The sequence below is a fragment of the Pan troglodytes genome, chromosome 17 (genome assembly GCF_028858775.2).
Source record: "Pan troglodytes isolate AG18354 chromosome 17, NHGRI_mPanTro3-v2.0_pri, whole genome shotgun sequence".
NCBI lineage: Eukaryota > Metazoa > Chordata > Mammalia > Primates > Hominidae > Pan > Pan troglodytes.
This window is the reverse complement of record NC_072415.2, coordinates 25,461,281-25,477,805: the sequence shown is the minus strand read 5'-3', so window position 1 is coordinate 25,477,805 and position 16,525 is coordinate 25,461,281. Positions and strand designations below refer to the sequence as shown.

The 16,525-nt window shown below is 38.2% G+C and overlaps 1 protein-coding gene across 50 annotated transcripts in view; it reads right to left on the bottom strand.

The window, feature by feature from the left end:
- EPB41L3 (erythrocyte membrane protein band 4.1 like 3) overlaps positions 1 to 16,525 on the bottom strand; it is a 236,951-nt gene that overhangs the window by 27,700 nt on the left and 192,726 nt on the right. For all 50 annotated transcript variants that reach the window (XM_016933355.4, XM_016933356.4, XM_063795989.1 and 47 more), the window contains 5 exons: positions 13,843 to 14,061; positions 13,409 to 13,496; positions 8,257 to 8,409; positions 4,202 to 4,299; positions 3,314 to 3,489 (listed from right to left, as the gene is read on the bottom strand). In XM_016933355.4, the coding sequence (XP_016788844.4) occupies positions 3,314 to 3,489; positions 4,202 to 4,299; positions 8,257 to 8,409; positions 13,409 to 13,496; positions 13,843 to 14,061 (734 nt within the window). The remainder of the gene's footprint in view (positions 1 to 3,313; positions 3,490 to 4,201; positions 4,300 to 8,256; positions 8,410 to 13,408; positions 13,497 to 13,842; positions 14,062 to 16,525) is intronic.

Sequence of the window (16,525 nt, the reverse complement as noted above, 5' to 3'; positions counted from 1 at the left end):
TGCTGCAGGGACCTTCATGAGAGCATGACCTTCCTGTATTTCCTATACGAGTGCTTTAAAATTCGTGAAATGCTCATGTCCTGGAATTTCATCTATCCTCAGACTCTCTGCTGAGGATGTGTGTAAGTGTGGAGGTGAGTGGAGGGTCATGACGCGAGGCTGCCGCTGGGCATATTATCACCATTGGCTGGCACTGGCACCAGTCTCGTAGTGGCCAATTCCACACCTAACAGCAGTCTTTGCAGTACACAATTGTTCTAATACACTTGGCTCTTTGGAAGTGCCATTCACCAAGGAGCACTGAATTGGTTTTCTTATTATTATTATTAATGTTGAAAAGTCTATCACTCTTACAGTATAAAAGCTCCATGGGTAATAACAAATATTAACCATCTTGGTAGAGATTATAAAAATCAGATGGCAATTCCATTCATCTAAAGTACAGAAATGTTTTCATTTCTACTGCATTTTAAACAGACTACCATAATATGCATATACATTTACTCATCTCTAATATTTTGCGAAAACACAATGAATGTTGCTAAATGAAATTCATGCAAATGCAAAACATGCAAACTCAAGAGAATAAGACATAGCCTTTCATCCCAGCTAAAACGTCTTAGTGAAAAGATGCTTAATTAAGTTTTAAAAGTTGGTACTCATTATTTTAGGTTTTAGATATAAAATTTATTAAAACTTATAAATGTTGCTTTTCAAATACACAGTAACTAATCACAGACAAAATATCTACATTATTATTTTAGGAATTTAAAAACGTAAATAAAAGAAAGGATTCTGAAATGAAATCCTCTCTGAAATGCTTTTGATAGCTAAACTATGTCACTAAAATATCTTCACTAAGACATTTTATATCTCTTTACACTGTTGAAAAAGCTCATATGAGACACAACTTCCTAATGGACCAGTTAGGCCATTCTCTGTAAGATGCAACCTTGCAAAAAAGCAGTTTATGTTGCAACATGCAGCTGTGCCACCCAGCTCAACAGCAGCAGAAAACATACTAGAGCTGGCAGGACCGCAAGGAGTGAGAGACAACACATACTAACATCACTTTTGGGCAGGGAGAAAGAGACAGCATGACATTAGTACATTGATTTCACAATTGTCTTCTGTCTTCTCAGCAGTCATTATCACACTAAAGGTCATAAGGAAAACAACATTCACAACAAATGTGTTCCCTGGGGTGCACGTCAATGAACAAAGTGGATGATATTCAGGAAAAAAAAGTGCGATTCTACAAAGTTCCTCAAATACTGATAATATATAGAAAGAGGTAATAGAGACACTCTAAAGGAGAAAGAAGAGTCAATAGGATAAACCAGAAAGAAAAGCTTCAATGTTAACATCGATATTTTAATATCTTAATTCAGCTCGAAACAGTCCTGATAATTATTTTATTCAAAAGGGCTGGCTCTAAGTTCGGTATTCTGGAAACTCTTAGAAGACACACAATGGTAATTAACTTCCTAGGCTAGCTCACAAAAGCCTGTAAGAATAATTATGAATATAAAATGTGGTATATATACATCATGGAATACTACTCAGTCGTAAAAATGAATGAAATCATGTATTTTGAAGTGACTTGGATGGAGCTGAAGGTCATTATTCTACATGAAGTAACTGAGGAATGAAAAGCCAAATACCATACGTTCTCATGTATAAGTGGGAGCTAAGCTATGGGTATGCAAAGGCACATAGAGTAATATAACGGACACTGGAGACTCAGAAGGCAGACAGTGGCGGTGGGGGGGGTGGTGAGGGATAAAAAACTACATATTGGGTACAATGTGCACTACTCAGGTGACAGGTGCACTAAAATCTCAGATTTCACTACTATACAATTCAGCCATGTAGCCAAAAACCGACTGCTTGTATCCCAAAAGCTACTGAAATTTTTAAAAAATGTGAAAAAAGAGTAATTATCAATATGATTATTGAGATAATTACCTATGTAACAAGAGTGCTTTCACATGTATCTTGCTTTTCACAACAGCCCCGTCAAAGGCAGCCTTATTCCTATTATACAGATGACTAAAACAGGCCTGGAGAGCTGAAATCATTTGTCAACCACCGCAGAGACAGAGGGCAGCAGAGCCTGGACTTCAATCTGGATTTACCCATGCCACAAGAGTACAGTTTCCACCTCGCTAGTAACATACATAATATAGCACTAATAATGCCATTTTGATTTCTTCTATAAACTGTTCATAAAGTATTCCATTAGAAAAAGACAGTTGTTTTTAGTTGGGAGATTCAAGGAGCACCTCTCCCCATCAATCACCCGGCTAGTGAAATGGGGAAGGCAGAGCTGAGACTCTCAGGGGAACAGTGGCAAAAAAGGTAGGGAAGGAGATGGTACCATGCGCTTGTAACTTTTGTTTATTTTTATTTATGTTTTTCCTTATTATTTAAACCATACCTGCATACCAGAAACTCCTAATTCTTTTTATTTGCACAGGATAAGAACTTCTATTAAAAACAACAAATCTCCAGGTGCTCCAAATGAGAAGACAGAGACCTAGACATGATTCAGTTCCAGAGTATTCTTACAGCGGGCACGCCTTGCAGCAGAAAGTGTACCTCCATATTACTCCAGAGAGCAATCAAGAAACTGTTCGATAAAACAAAACCCTACTAAAAATTCACTGTTGTGTTATCCCCTAAAAAGGTAGTTTGAATGATCATCTCTCCATTTGACTAATTTAACTTGGCAGTACAGAACCCCTACCTAGCACTGTTCTCCCAGTCCATCTGGGGTAGTAATTAGCACAACTAGGAGAATTTAACTTACAGCCCTTTGCTCTGTTATTTGCATGTCATCCTTTCTACCAGCTATCATCAACTGACTGATAAAGGTCACACTTTATTCATAAAGATTTTTTAGAAACAGAAATAAATTTAACTTATAGATTTATAAAACAAACGGTCTTAAACCTACCAATCCTTTAAGACCTGTTGGCAAGAGAATCAAATCACAGAGTATGTGACTACTATATTTAGAATGAGAGCATCTTTCTCCAAATTCAGGGTGTCAGCTTATGAAAGCTATTTTCTTCATTCCTGAAGTGCGATTCTTTTATGTAATTTTACATAAACCTGCAGATGTTAGACTGACAAAGGGACTTTCATTTCGCTGGGGGAGACTTAAAAATGTGCCATTCAGTCAATAAGCAACAACTGCTTTTCAACATACAATATCCAGGAATATCTATACTTACTGAAAGCTCATGACAGTTTCATATTCTTTTTGGGGTAGGTACTAGGTTATTAAGGGCCAGTAAGCGATGCCTACCTCCATCCAAGCTGCGAGACATGGTATAACGTTTGCTGGATGAGCGTTCAAAGTAAGGTGCTGGGCGATCTATCAACGCACTGGCTCTTCTCGTTTGCGCTTGTGTCCTGCCACTATAACGAAACTTGGAACCCAAGGTTAGGAATTTCTTGGGAGGTGCTTCTGGTAACAGTAGTCTAAAGAGAATAAAGAAAAACAGCAGAAGGACTATTAAGTCCAATATTGAGAGTGCTTTTTAAACTTTTTACTCTGAGAGGTCATGTGTTTTGCATGCTAAACATTACCACACACACAACTTGCAGTTAAATAAATCTGATTTCATAAAAGAATGCATATAGTATATATCAACTAGGGATGTTTTAGAGAGGATATATGCAAATGAGGGTTGTACTGAACTAGATGAATTTTTAACATTCCACGCAAAGTGGACAGTCTATGGTTCTATAAGCCCAAACAGCTACTAAATAGTTTGATATTAGTGAAGAAGAAGAGTGACAATTTGGTGTTGGGTGCCTAATTTGATGGGTCTCATACCATGCATAGGTAGGTAAAGGGATTCAGGGTATTGAGAAATCACTGAAATAGTAAAGAATTGAAATAGTAAGGAATGGATTGGATATTTGAAGCGGACACCCTAAAAATAATGTAAAGACACTAAAGATACTAAAGAAGGGGGGTTTGGGACATGTAAGTACATGACAAATTAGGGAAAATCCTTCAAATTTAGTCTTTTTCTAGTTCTCTTAGGATTTCTTATCAAGAAATATGGTGACAATGAACTTGAAGGGATAGAAAGAATAAAATTCCATATTTTTTATTGACAATCTTTTTCAGTATAAGTGATTATAATTATTCCTTAGGGAAAAAAACAAAATAATCTCTTCCTACCTGAAAAATGTATGATGCTCAACACATACTTTCCATAAACGCTTGGCAGCTCGATGGTTTGGCAGCTTAAACCCAATGGTGCTTTCAAATTGTTCAAACTAAATTAAAAAAAATACATTGAAGAATAAAGTTTAAAATTATAAATAACAGAAGCCCTGTAAATAAATTACAGAATCACAATGCCACCAGAATTTCAAAAATTTACTTACTAGATCAATTGCTATATGCATAATTCATGCTATACAGATTCATTTGTTAATTTAAAAAATGTGTCTTTAAAATGCTGCAGGTATAAATAGCCACATTATGCATACAGTAAAATGTCTTCTGAATAAGTGTGCATCTTATGATACAACTGAAAACCAAACACAAAAAGGGGTTTTTTTGATTTCTTCCAGAAATCAATTTGCCCTGATATCACTTTTAAACTTTTATTTTCATGGTTTCTCAATGACACAATGACTTCAACTGCAAGGTACAGAAATGAACAAAATGTTTACAAATATAGTCTACAGCATTCTTAGAAATGAGATTTTTCTCCTAATATCTGGGCAGGAAATATGTGTATTTCTTAGGTAGTTGGTAACTTGGTGTCAGAGATTGCTGATTTTATTTGTGTGTTCCGCTATGGATTATCGTGTTAAATGCTAACGTCTCTCTACATCATACGTAAGATCAGAGATTGGGGGAACATATTTTCATATTTTTCAGCATGTACACTTCAGATGATGCCTTATCAGCCATTTGATTTTTCGAGGTGAAATACTCATCTCATTTCCTGCATAATATACTTTATTACTGCAGACGCACAGGTTTTCACATTCTGAAGAAGGTACACATCAGACCACCAGAGGGCAATCATCTTAAACAGTAAAGGCTTCCCCAAAGAGCACACAATGGGTACTACTGCTATAATCAATAGCAAAAATCATTTATATGGCAAAGAACCGAGGTGAGGGGTCATATGCATGGCATGTGAGATACAATCATGTTTGACCTCTATTTCTTGTTTGTTGAGGATGATTAGGGGAAGTGGGAAATACATCACAAATGCTTCAACCGCAACTGCCTTTCCCAACTTCTTATTCACTCTGGATGTTCATGTGCAGTGGTGTTTGTAAAAATCACTACTGTCTAAGGGACCCAGTCAAGACAGACATAGTGTGGCTTGTGACTAAATCATCATCCATTTATTCATCCTGCAACTAATATGCACATATTATGCCAATGCCAGGGGTTATATGGAAGAGTCAGCTTGCACTCTGCTGCAAGAAGCTGGGAAGAGTCTCTGCCAACCTCTGTAGGCAAGGATGATGCAGGCTCCTAGACTACCTGAATAGGTATTAATAGTTTATTAATATCTATTTCTCTGTGTTTTATATCAATTTCTTTCAACTTCTTCAGAGTCTGTGTGTCTCCAATAATTTCTTCTCACTCACTTTTCTCAGGCTGTAAATAGGATTGTAAAAGCAGAGAGAAGAGGAGTGAAAAACCAGCTCTCTCTGAGCCTGCTTCTGCCAGCACCACAACCCCATCTCACTCCTCACTGCTAAACTTTAGGAAGCAGAAGCCACGACCTGCTGCCTCTGCTACCTACTCCTGACCTCAACACACCTGGCAGGTGCTCCTGTTGCCTTTCTGAACTCTGAAATGTCATCATGGGGCCTGACTGTTAAGTTCAACACACTTTTGTTAGTCCACATCCTGCGTGCCCTTTCTGTAACATATGATACTGCTAGCTAACCACTTTCCTCTGAAACTCATCTCCTGGTCATCCATCAGGCTGTTTCTTCTCTTATTTCTCTGGCTGTCATTTCTTCAGCTCCTTGGCCCTTTCTCAAATAGTGGTATTATCCAGAGTTCTAGTTTTAGGGCCTTTTCTTTCTCTAACTTGCCTTGCTCTTGGAGTAATTTATTCCATGTCTAAGGCCTTGAATAAAATATATACAGTTGATAACTCTGTTCAACTCCTTCCTATGCAAGAGTTACTCCCTGAAAATCTGTTTCAAAGGGATTTCAGTTGTTTTTCTGAAATTTTCCCCCTTTTCCCTCCTGCCGAATGTCATCTCCATTGGCTTCAATCATGCAAACTGAAAACCTTTGATTATCCTGGACTTTTCCCTCTTTTAATTACTTCCTCTATCCTGTCTCTAAGACCTGCTGCTTCTGCCTCTGAAACCTCTCTCTTGCATTTGTTCCCTCCAGTCTATTCCCACAGCCTCTGCCCTAGTTTAGGTCTTATCACGTCATGTTTCTAAGTCGTTGAATTTCATTAAGAAATGTATCATTCCAAAATATTCACCTAGTTGTGTCATATCCTGATTTAAAACCTCCCATGACTTACTAGTTGTCCACTGATTCATTTCTCTAGCTCTCCCCTCTGGCCTCTCACAATACTATGCTCATTCCATGTCTACAGAATATCATCTCATTTGCATCATGCTGTTACAATCAAAGTATATGAGTCCGTTTTTCTGCTAAATAGAAAATCCCTTAACAAGGAACAAGGTCATATTTGTCTTTAGATTTCTAATGTCTGACAATAAATAGGTGCTCACTTAACAAATGTTCAATGAAGTCAAATGACTATCTATTGGCTATAAGTTTAATATATAATCTTTAGGAAATATTTTTAAAACACTATAATTTTAGTTATTTACATGAAAAGCTTACAGATTATTTCAGTTATCATAGATAGGTATGATGTTATGTTCATACTAAACATCATTACATGCTTTATGTTTCAATTTTTTTGTTATTTTTGAGACAGGGTCTTTGCTCTGTCACCCAGGCTGGGGTACAGTGGTGTGATCAAACTCACTGCAGCCTTAAATCCTTGGGCCCAGGTGATTCTCCCACCCTTGGCCTCCCAAAGTTCTGGGATTACAGGCATGAGCCACCATGCCCAGCCGATATTCTGATTTTTTAAATTGCATTTTCCACCAAGAAACTCCAGTAGAGAAGTAGATTTTGAAGACAAGAGATAATTCTATATTATATCAGAAAATGTTCAGAGATATAAGTATGCTAGAATCTTTGAGCTTTGACTGCCTCTGTTATACTAACCATACCAATTAGAAATTTGAGGTATTTATTAACTATCTCTTAAGTAAATAAGAGTAGATATGTGTTACTATTATGTACAAACCACTAAGGAAGATATAAACGTAAGTTGATCATGGAGGCTGTTGTCCAAGGAGTAAGGACTAGTTAACAATTCTGATTGTCTCATTAGCTTCTCTGACTTAAAACAAACAAACAAACAAACAAACAAACATATATTGAGCTATAGAACATTGATATAATTCACACTAATTGTCCTTTGTTCTAATATTCCTTGTACCTTGAAGTACAGGACCTCTAAACTGTTCACTTTAAAGTACAACCAGATTTTCAGGACAAACAGAAAGAGCATGGAGAAATAACAAAAGCATGTGGAGGAAGAGATTTATCCATTACTGCTTGAAGTATACACAAAATTATTAATGAGACTGGAATTTTTTTTTTTTTTTTTTGAGACGGAGTCTCGCTCTGTTGCCTAGGCTGGAGTGCAGTGGCACGATCTCGGCTCACTGCAAGCTCCGCCCCCTGGGTTCACGCCATTCTCCTGCCTCAGCCTCCCGAGTAGCTGGGAATATAGGCACCTGCCACTACGCCCGGCTAATTTTTTGTATATTTAGTAGAGACGGCATTTCACCGTGTTAGCCAGGATGGTCTCGATCTCCTGACCTTGTGATCCACCCCCCCTCGGCCTCCCAAAGTGCTGGGATTACAGGCGTGAGCCACCGCACCCGGCCGAGACTGGATTTTATATTAAAATATGTTTTTAAAAACCCTCCAATTAATGTATGCAGTAGGAAATATTGGAACAATATAGTAAAGAAGAGAATATTTATTACTGTTTATTGGGCAAACCTACAATAAACTCTCTCAGGCACTTAGATGTAATTCACTGTGTCCCACAATGCTCAAAACTCATAAGCAGATAATTTAAATGCTTGCTTGCTATCAGGGATCTTTCCTCCCAATGCACAGGCAAATGTGGGTATACTTACCTCTCCCGGCCGGATCTTAATGTAAAAGTTGTTCCGTTTGTATGAAATCTTTAGAACCTTGGGCCAGGCAAATCTGTTTATTCGCAGCCGGTCGCGATATATCAACAGACCACTTGCACAAACTCCTAACATAATTTCTACCCCTTCTGAGTCCTGGAAAATAAAAGCAAGAAACAACAGATCAGTATCTAACTTATTTCCATTTTCTGCTGGGTAAAGTATTTAAGCATCCACGACAGAAACTATAAATGGCTGGTTTACTTATGCAAAATGATGCAGCCATTTTTAAAACATTACCATTAAACATTAGCCTTTTGGTGAAGATGTTTATCACTATGGAGAGGTTTGTTAGAATAAAATCTGCTCTCCCAGGTGTCTCAGACTTACAAAGTAAATACTGCACACCAAGAGGGCCCAGCTCATGAAGGTATGTTAATAACGGTAATAATAGTAGCCACAGTTCTCGCTTGTCAATTGCCAGGCACTGCTCTGCTTTACATATATTAACTCTTTTAATATTCACTGTAATTGAGATGGTTACTATTATTATTCCCATTTTACAGATGAGAAAATAGGTACAGAGTTCCAGTTGAACACAGCCTGGTTCCAGAGGCAGCACTCTTAACCAACACGTATGCTAACAAGATGGACCCTGTCTTTTCCTATGAGGGTTTTGGTTGTTGTTCCTTTAAAAAGAGCCCCGATATTTTTTATATACCATTATTGTCAGAGTAAAATTTAAATACGAAATAGTTTTTTTAAAAGTATGAATGAATAAAAAAATGTAAGAATGTATTTTCCCCAACAACCGCCCTTCCCTCCACACAAACACACTGCCCAGTGGTAATCACACTTAGCAATATGGCTCACATATATAAATATAAATACTTTTTAAATATGTGTATAGTTTTTTTTTAAGAAACAAACCTGAGATCATCCTAGAACTGCAATTTCCTTTTGCTACTTGCACATTTCATGTTTAGGTAATTTCCTAGGGATGTGTGATGTCCAGAGGTCATCAGAGATGTTGTATCAAGCTTAGGAGATGTACCACATACAGTCTTTCCCCATGCTGTATTCCATTTAAGTCAGGGGAAAATGAACATTTGTGGTGGCCATGAATGAAGGAAAAAGACAGGACACAGGCAGGATTGTATGTGAGGTCAGAGTCCACCCCTGGTCCCACTGATTGTTGGAAGCAGGGGACAGAAAGGGTCATGAGCTGAGCATCCATTGGAAGCTATGCCCAGGTCTGCTGTCAATGCAAGGCAGGAGATGGAAATTTCCAGAATCAGAAATACATATACTGGTCCATCTCTGGGAAATGTAAGTTTGCCAACAAAGCATAATTGGTTTAAAATGAAATATTTTACTTTGGAAACGTATCACTCCACGACATACTGAATTACTCTGCAGGAGTGGAAATATTTGATGGCAGGATATTACAATATAATAAAATTTGAGGAGAACTCAAAGACTGGAAACTGCCCACCATTTATCTAGGACTTTAATTTGAAAGAGTGATTTAAAGAGCTATAACCTGATGCTGACACACAGCTGGCATTACTGATCCTTTAAAACCAGCCAATCTGTCTGCGCCACCACTCAGAGATGACCACCTTACGCCATCGGCAGAGTGCAGGAACGAGGAAGCACTGCCAGAATCACTGCTCTTTGACTCATTTTATTTTTGGTAACTACAGAACAGGACTTTAGGAAGTATACCTTCAACCTACTGAGGGAAAGGACATTCGAAACCTTTTCCATTATTAGATAACAATAAAACTTCTAATAAAAATTTTAATCACCCGTTAATTCTTTGAATTTTAAGAAAACAGTAGCTCCCTTCATGAGGAAGATGAAGAAGGCTCTGATGCCTCCTCTTCTTGTCCCCTCCAAAACACACCTCTCTGTGTCCCCAAATCAAACTGTTATCTCTTGTACACCCTTAGCAAATGGCACTGAAATAAACTACCGCTTGTCTTCCTTCTCCTGGAGACAAAAGCTGGTTGAGAGCAGGAGCTCTGTTTATCTTTGTAATCTCACGGCCAGCGCACTGCCTACCTTGCATGCATGAAGCCATTACACATTTGTTGAAATAGAGGTTAATGAAAAATGAAAACGGCACAAACGAGTGCAGTTTTAAATTGGATGCAAGTCTCCATTTCATTAATCGCACGGCAAAAAAAAATGATACTTTTCATTTCAAATTTTCTGCCACAGCCCACAGTATTGAGGTTAGTTTGAGAAATCTTTTTTTTTCTTTTTTTTTTTTTGAGGCAGGGTCTCCATCTGTTGCCCAGGATGGAGCACACTGGTGCCATCTTGGCTCACTGCACCCTCCACCTCCAGGGGCTCAAGCAACCCTCCACCCTCAGCCTCCTGAGTAGCTGGAACCACAGGCACGTGCCACCACACTCGACATTTTCTTTTTTTTGGTAGAGATCGGGTTCTGCTACATTTATTCTATTGGGTCTCGAACACCTGGGCTCAAGCAATCCCCCCGTCTCAGAGTGCTAGGATTACAGGTGTGAGCCACCTTGCTGGGCCTGAGAAATCTTTGGTTTAAAAAGTTATGACAACAGTATTTCTTAAGGACATGTGCATTTCACTATCAATAAATACATGTGCACTCCCTTTAGCAAGGAGCACTGGGGTGTACCCAAATAGTCTCTGTCATCATGAAAATAAAGGGGCATACGATTTCTTTAATTCAACATCAGTGTTCAAATTTTGCCATCCTACTCTGTGGTATATCCTATATGGACTTATATCTACATTTCAGAATCTTACATAAAATAAATGACTCTGACAAAGCCTATCAAGATGCACATTAAGTGACAAACAAGCAGAGACAGATGTACAAAGAAAAAACAAAGCATTTAGGTTTTCCAAAACATAGGACCTTTGTGTAATATGGGTATTTATTCTTCATACAGGATTCCAGCTCAGAATTTTTAAATGGATTGTAAAGCTCAGGGTCTTTCACACCGTCAACAGAAGCGAGGCATCTCGCTCATAACCGGAGATTAGTTCCAATTTGTTTCAGTAAATTTGCTTCTTCAAATGATGGAGTTTGGCTGCATGGGAAAATGGAGTCTATAACTGAATTATCTGTTATACTTAATATTCAGAAAAATTCCTATAATGCTACATTTGCGCTTCCTTCTCTTTCTTTTTAATTGGCATAATTTGAAATCACATTATTAAATGAAAAGGCAGCCATCTATTTTAATTCTGTAGCTATAGCAATGTTAAGTGATTTTATATTTACTGATAGAAACACTGATACATCCTGAGGTGCACTTCCTGAAATGCACACCCTAATCTTTTATTTATTTATTTATTTCTGGGCAGTAAGAGAATCAAAGTGTGTGATTTAACTCAAAAATAGCTTCAGATTCACTCAAATTCTCAGGCTCCCTTCATTTCCTTCTTGTTTCCTTATCTTTTAGCCTCTTAGGGGGAAACACTAAGAGAAATTTAAAAATCTTAATGTCTGTTCTTATTTTCATTTTGAAATTCTCACTCTACCTTGTACCTAACATATAATAGAAAACATCTTTGTTATCTGAGTGTAAAATAGGTGAAAAAGTGTAATAATGAACTGGCAAGTAAACAGAGCTACACCTGCTGTTGTAATTATACACAAATGTCAAAGAGCTTGGCATTCAACATAACAGCACATCCCTGGTGTGAACCTCCGCCAAGTCACAGAGATTTTGCTAGTGCTCAGGCCTTGGAGAGCTCATCCTGCATGACGTGCAGAGTGATCCGCGGCAAAACCAATCAAACCTGCACAGATTCAAGGGCCACTATTCTCCCCAAATCCCTGTGGATTAGTCTGCTCTCCAAAAGCTAACCAAAGTGCAGCCCAACTTCCAGTATCAACAGAACCTACAGATCACAGAGCTCCCGGCAATGGGTCCGCAGGGGTGCTGAGGTGTTTGCTCGAACGGAGCCAGCTGAAATTCTCTTCATTTCCAGGCCCTAAACCTGACTGTTTAAGACACTCGTTGGCCTGGAAACCTGTAACTGCACATTCTGTGAGTCTCAGACCATGAAATCGGTGACTAACTCTGTCCATAAAAGTCAAACACACATCCCTAAACAGGAAAAATGTCATCCTGTTGGACCCAGTCAGAAGAAACAACCTCTGACCTTAACATTGACCTTTTTAACACTGCTAATGCATCAGAATCCAAACCTAGGATCCTAACACATTTTGTATGTTTTGCTAACAAAAGTTTTCATAAAAGCTTCCTTGCATTTCCACAAGACTTTTATTCTGGGCTGTTTAAAAAGACTAGTAGTCCTATCTTCATTCTACCACTACTGAAAAGTACGAAGATTCCAGGAAAAGCATGACACAGAGTCAAAGCTGCTCTGTGTATCCTCACGACTGTAACCCTCCTACAGTCTCAACCCAAATTCTTTCTTCCCAAGACTCCATTCCCAAGATACACCTTTAACATTTCATCCATCACCAGTCAACGAAGCAAATCTTAGCCTAGTTGAACTTTAAAACAACAACCTTATTTCAGAGTTCTGATTATTTGTCAGAGTGCCTAAACTTTAGAGGTAGACTTCTTAAATTCAATATGAATTTACTGCTGCCTGGTATGTATCCAGGTAGGGCCACAGACAGTGTCTGGCACTTAACGAATGTGACGCTTGAGTCTTGGACAATCGGCTAAGTTCAGACAGACAGATAGGAAAGAGGAGGATAGTCCAGAGACGGACATAGTCAGGGAAAGCGTAGAAACAGAGTCTGATGGGAGCAAAGGTTATGTGACGGCACAGAGTGGGAAATACGACTGTGATGGGGAGGCAGGGTGAAGTAAAAGTCTGTTATGTCAAGGTAGGTTTCTAACTGCATCAAAAGGCAATCAGAGGCTTTGCCTATCACGGGCTTTCAGAAGGCTGTGCCCAGGAGTAATGCAAGTTTGAGACACAAAGAGCAAACCCCTCAGTAAATATCAGAAAGCTACATTTGTTGTATCGTGGAGTAGGGCTTAAAAGACAAACAGAGATTTGAATTCTCAGAGGTTTCATTTATATTAACTGAAGTAAAAATCACCAGCTTACAGTAATAACAACATCAAGTTACATAACATTAAATAGAAAGTTTAGGGTTTAAAAAAATGCATACCTTAGCATGATGTAAATCTACCCCATACATTGATAATTTTTTGGCATTTTCCAAGAAATGCATCTCTGCTTCTGCTGGCGTCATTCCTCTAATAAGAAGAAAAATATGTTACAATGATACTCTTCCCTTCCCTGGTAGGCTGCAATATTTCCCACTTAGTTCCATGCTATCTCATAAGAAGTCCTATGGAGGCACCAGCAGATACATGAGAAAAGAATAACAAGAAAAAGGGCTTTGCAAGAAAGCACTACAAATGAACACCTGGATGCTCTGAGTGAGAGCTTGCCCATCTCAGAATTTTACTGTGCATGGACCCACACTATGCTCAAGTCTCGCCGTTAATGGACTGAAATCAGTACTGGGAAGAGGTGGGTTGTGTGCGGGACACTCTCCCATCAAGGCACAACTTAAATGAACACCTTTCTGCCTCTAACCTGTGGCTCTTGTGCAGCTCGATCACTTTGTCTTCCAGTTCTTTAGTGTGGTTTGGTGCAAAGCGGAACTCACTAATGTAATCGCTCCCACATTCGTCTGGGTCATAGTCTCCGAGCTCTGACTGGACAGTGTAGGAGCCCAGCAAGGCCAGGGTAACGAAGGAGCAGGGCAGCCTTCCGGACACGATGTCATCTCGCAACTGCAAGCAGAGGTAGTACCTTCCAGGAACCAAAAGCACAACACAACGAAGGCAGCATGAGGATACAGGAAAAGGAGGTCGCTTGGTAAAAATCGTGGGCAAATAATTTCTCCCTGTAGAACAGCCTCTCTAGGATAAATTTTCTAGCGTCTATATATTTTGATATTTACTTCATACATACTTGTTCTAGATAGAAGGGAAAAATACTTGGTTACAAAAGACAGTATTTAAAGGCATTTAGAAGCAAGTCGACGTTCATAATAGGGTTTTATTAAGAAAGCACAGTCTAAAAGAAACTTAAAGACATATTCTTCTAACATCTTTTAAAATAACTTTTAAAGTCAAATGAACAGTCCCCAGTACAGTTCCTGAAATCCTTGGGTGGGGGAATTATAATGTAAAAATGTTCTTAAATACAGTTATGTGCCACAAAACGATGTTGCAGTCAATGATGGACCACACATAAGATGGTGGTCCCATGAGATTATAATGGAGCTAAAAAATTCCTATTGCTTAGTGACGTCATAGCTATCTTAATGTCATAGCCTAACACATTACTCACGCCTTTGTGGTGGTGCTGGTGTAAACAAACCTACATGTATAAAAGACTAGCACATACAATCATGTGCAGAACTTAATACTTGATAAGGATAACAAGTGACTACGTTACTAGTTTATGTATTCACTATGCTATACTTTTTATCATTATTTTAGTGTGTACTCCTTCTACTTGTAAAAATAAAAAGTTAACTGTAAAACAGCCTCTGGCAGGTGCTTCAGGAGGTATCAGAAGAAGACACTGTTATCCTAGGAGATGACAGCTTCATGTGTGTTACTGTCCCTGAAGACCTTCCAGTGGGACAGGATGTGTAGGTGGTGACAATGATACTGATGATCTTGACCCTGTGTAGGCCTAGGCTAATAATATATGTGTTTATGTCTTAAGTTTTTAACAAAAGAGTTTTAAAAGTAAAAACAAATTATAAATTTTAAAAATAGAAAAAAACTCACAGAATAAGGATATAAAGAAAGAAAATATTTTTGTGCAGCTGTATGATGTGTGTTTTAAGCTAAGTGTTACAAGAGTCAAAAAGTTTAAAAAGTAAAAAAAATTACAGTAAGCTAAGGTTAATTTATTATTGAAGAAAGAAATTTTTAAAAATAAATTTAATGTGGCCTAAGTATACAGTGTTTATAAAGCCCACAGTAGTGTACAGTAATGTCCTGGGCCTTCCCATTCACTCTTCACTCACTCACTGACTCATTCAGAGCAACTTCCCGTCCTGCACGCTCCATTCATGGTAAGTGGCCTACACAGGTGTACCATTAAGAAAAATCTTTTATATTGTATTTTTATTGTACGTTTTCTATGTTTAGATACACAAATACTTACCATTGTGTTATAATTCCCCACAGTATTCGTATAGTCACATGCTCTGCAGGTTTCTAGCCTAGGAGCCAGGGGCTTTATCATAGAGCCTAGATGACTAGTAGGCTCTACCATTTGGCTTTGTGCAAGTCCACTCTTAAGATGTTCACACAACAACAAAATCATCTAAAGATGCATTTCTCAGAATGTATCCCCATTGTTAAGTGACATGACTGTGTGATTATTAGGCCCCAATTAGCCTTATGGAAGTATTTTGATATTAAGGTGACAGGTCTTACTATACGAGCAAAACAGATTTCAGGTAACTCAATAGCTATGTCATTATAAACTTCACTCTCAATTTCCTGCATTCTTAATGAGGTAGTCTCTTTATAATAACACAATTTCTCCTGTTTTCAGTTCTCATTTTTAAAATTTAGATAGCTTCTTAAAATCTATCTAAGATATAAAGAATTCCTACCTTAAAATTCGAGAATCTTGTCCCCATAAACAGTTTTAAACTGGAGAAATTAACATTTTCCATATAATTTTGCCATATCATAAAAATATGACCTACAAAAATATGTTGATTTGTCTTCTCCGTTATTTTGCTTTTGAGACTTACAGATAAATTACTAACTGCCAAAGACCTCAAGGTAAGTGTTAACATTGATGAGTTTTAATAATCCCAAGCACAGCCTAGTATATGGATAGAACAAAGCACACCTGGTACCTTGTATATAAGAAATGAACTGTTCATCTATGGAAGCAGAGGACTATGAGAAAGTTTAAAGGTCCCCTCTAAATATGATTTTAGGCAAGTGACATAAATCCATGTAATTATGACAAAAAATCCTTAAACATTTAACAGGCTCGGCTCTACAAATATTACATGAGTCAACAGAAAGAAACCATGCACTACATTTTCTTTCTTTCTTTTTATTTTCTGAGACGGAGTCTCACTCTCTTGCCCAGGCTGGAGTGCAGTGGCACGATCTCGGCTCACTGTAAGCTCCACCTCCCAGGTTCATGCCATTCTCCTGCCTCAGCCTCCTGAGTAGCTGGGACTTCAGGCGCCCGCCATGATGCCCGGCTAATTTTTTGTATTTTTAGT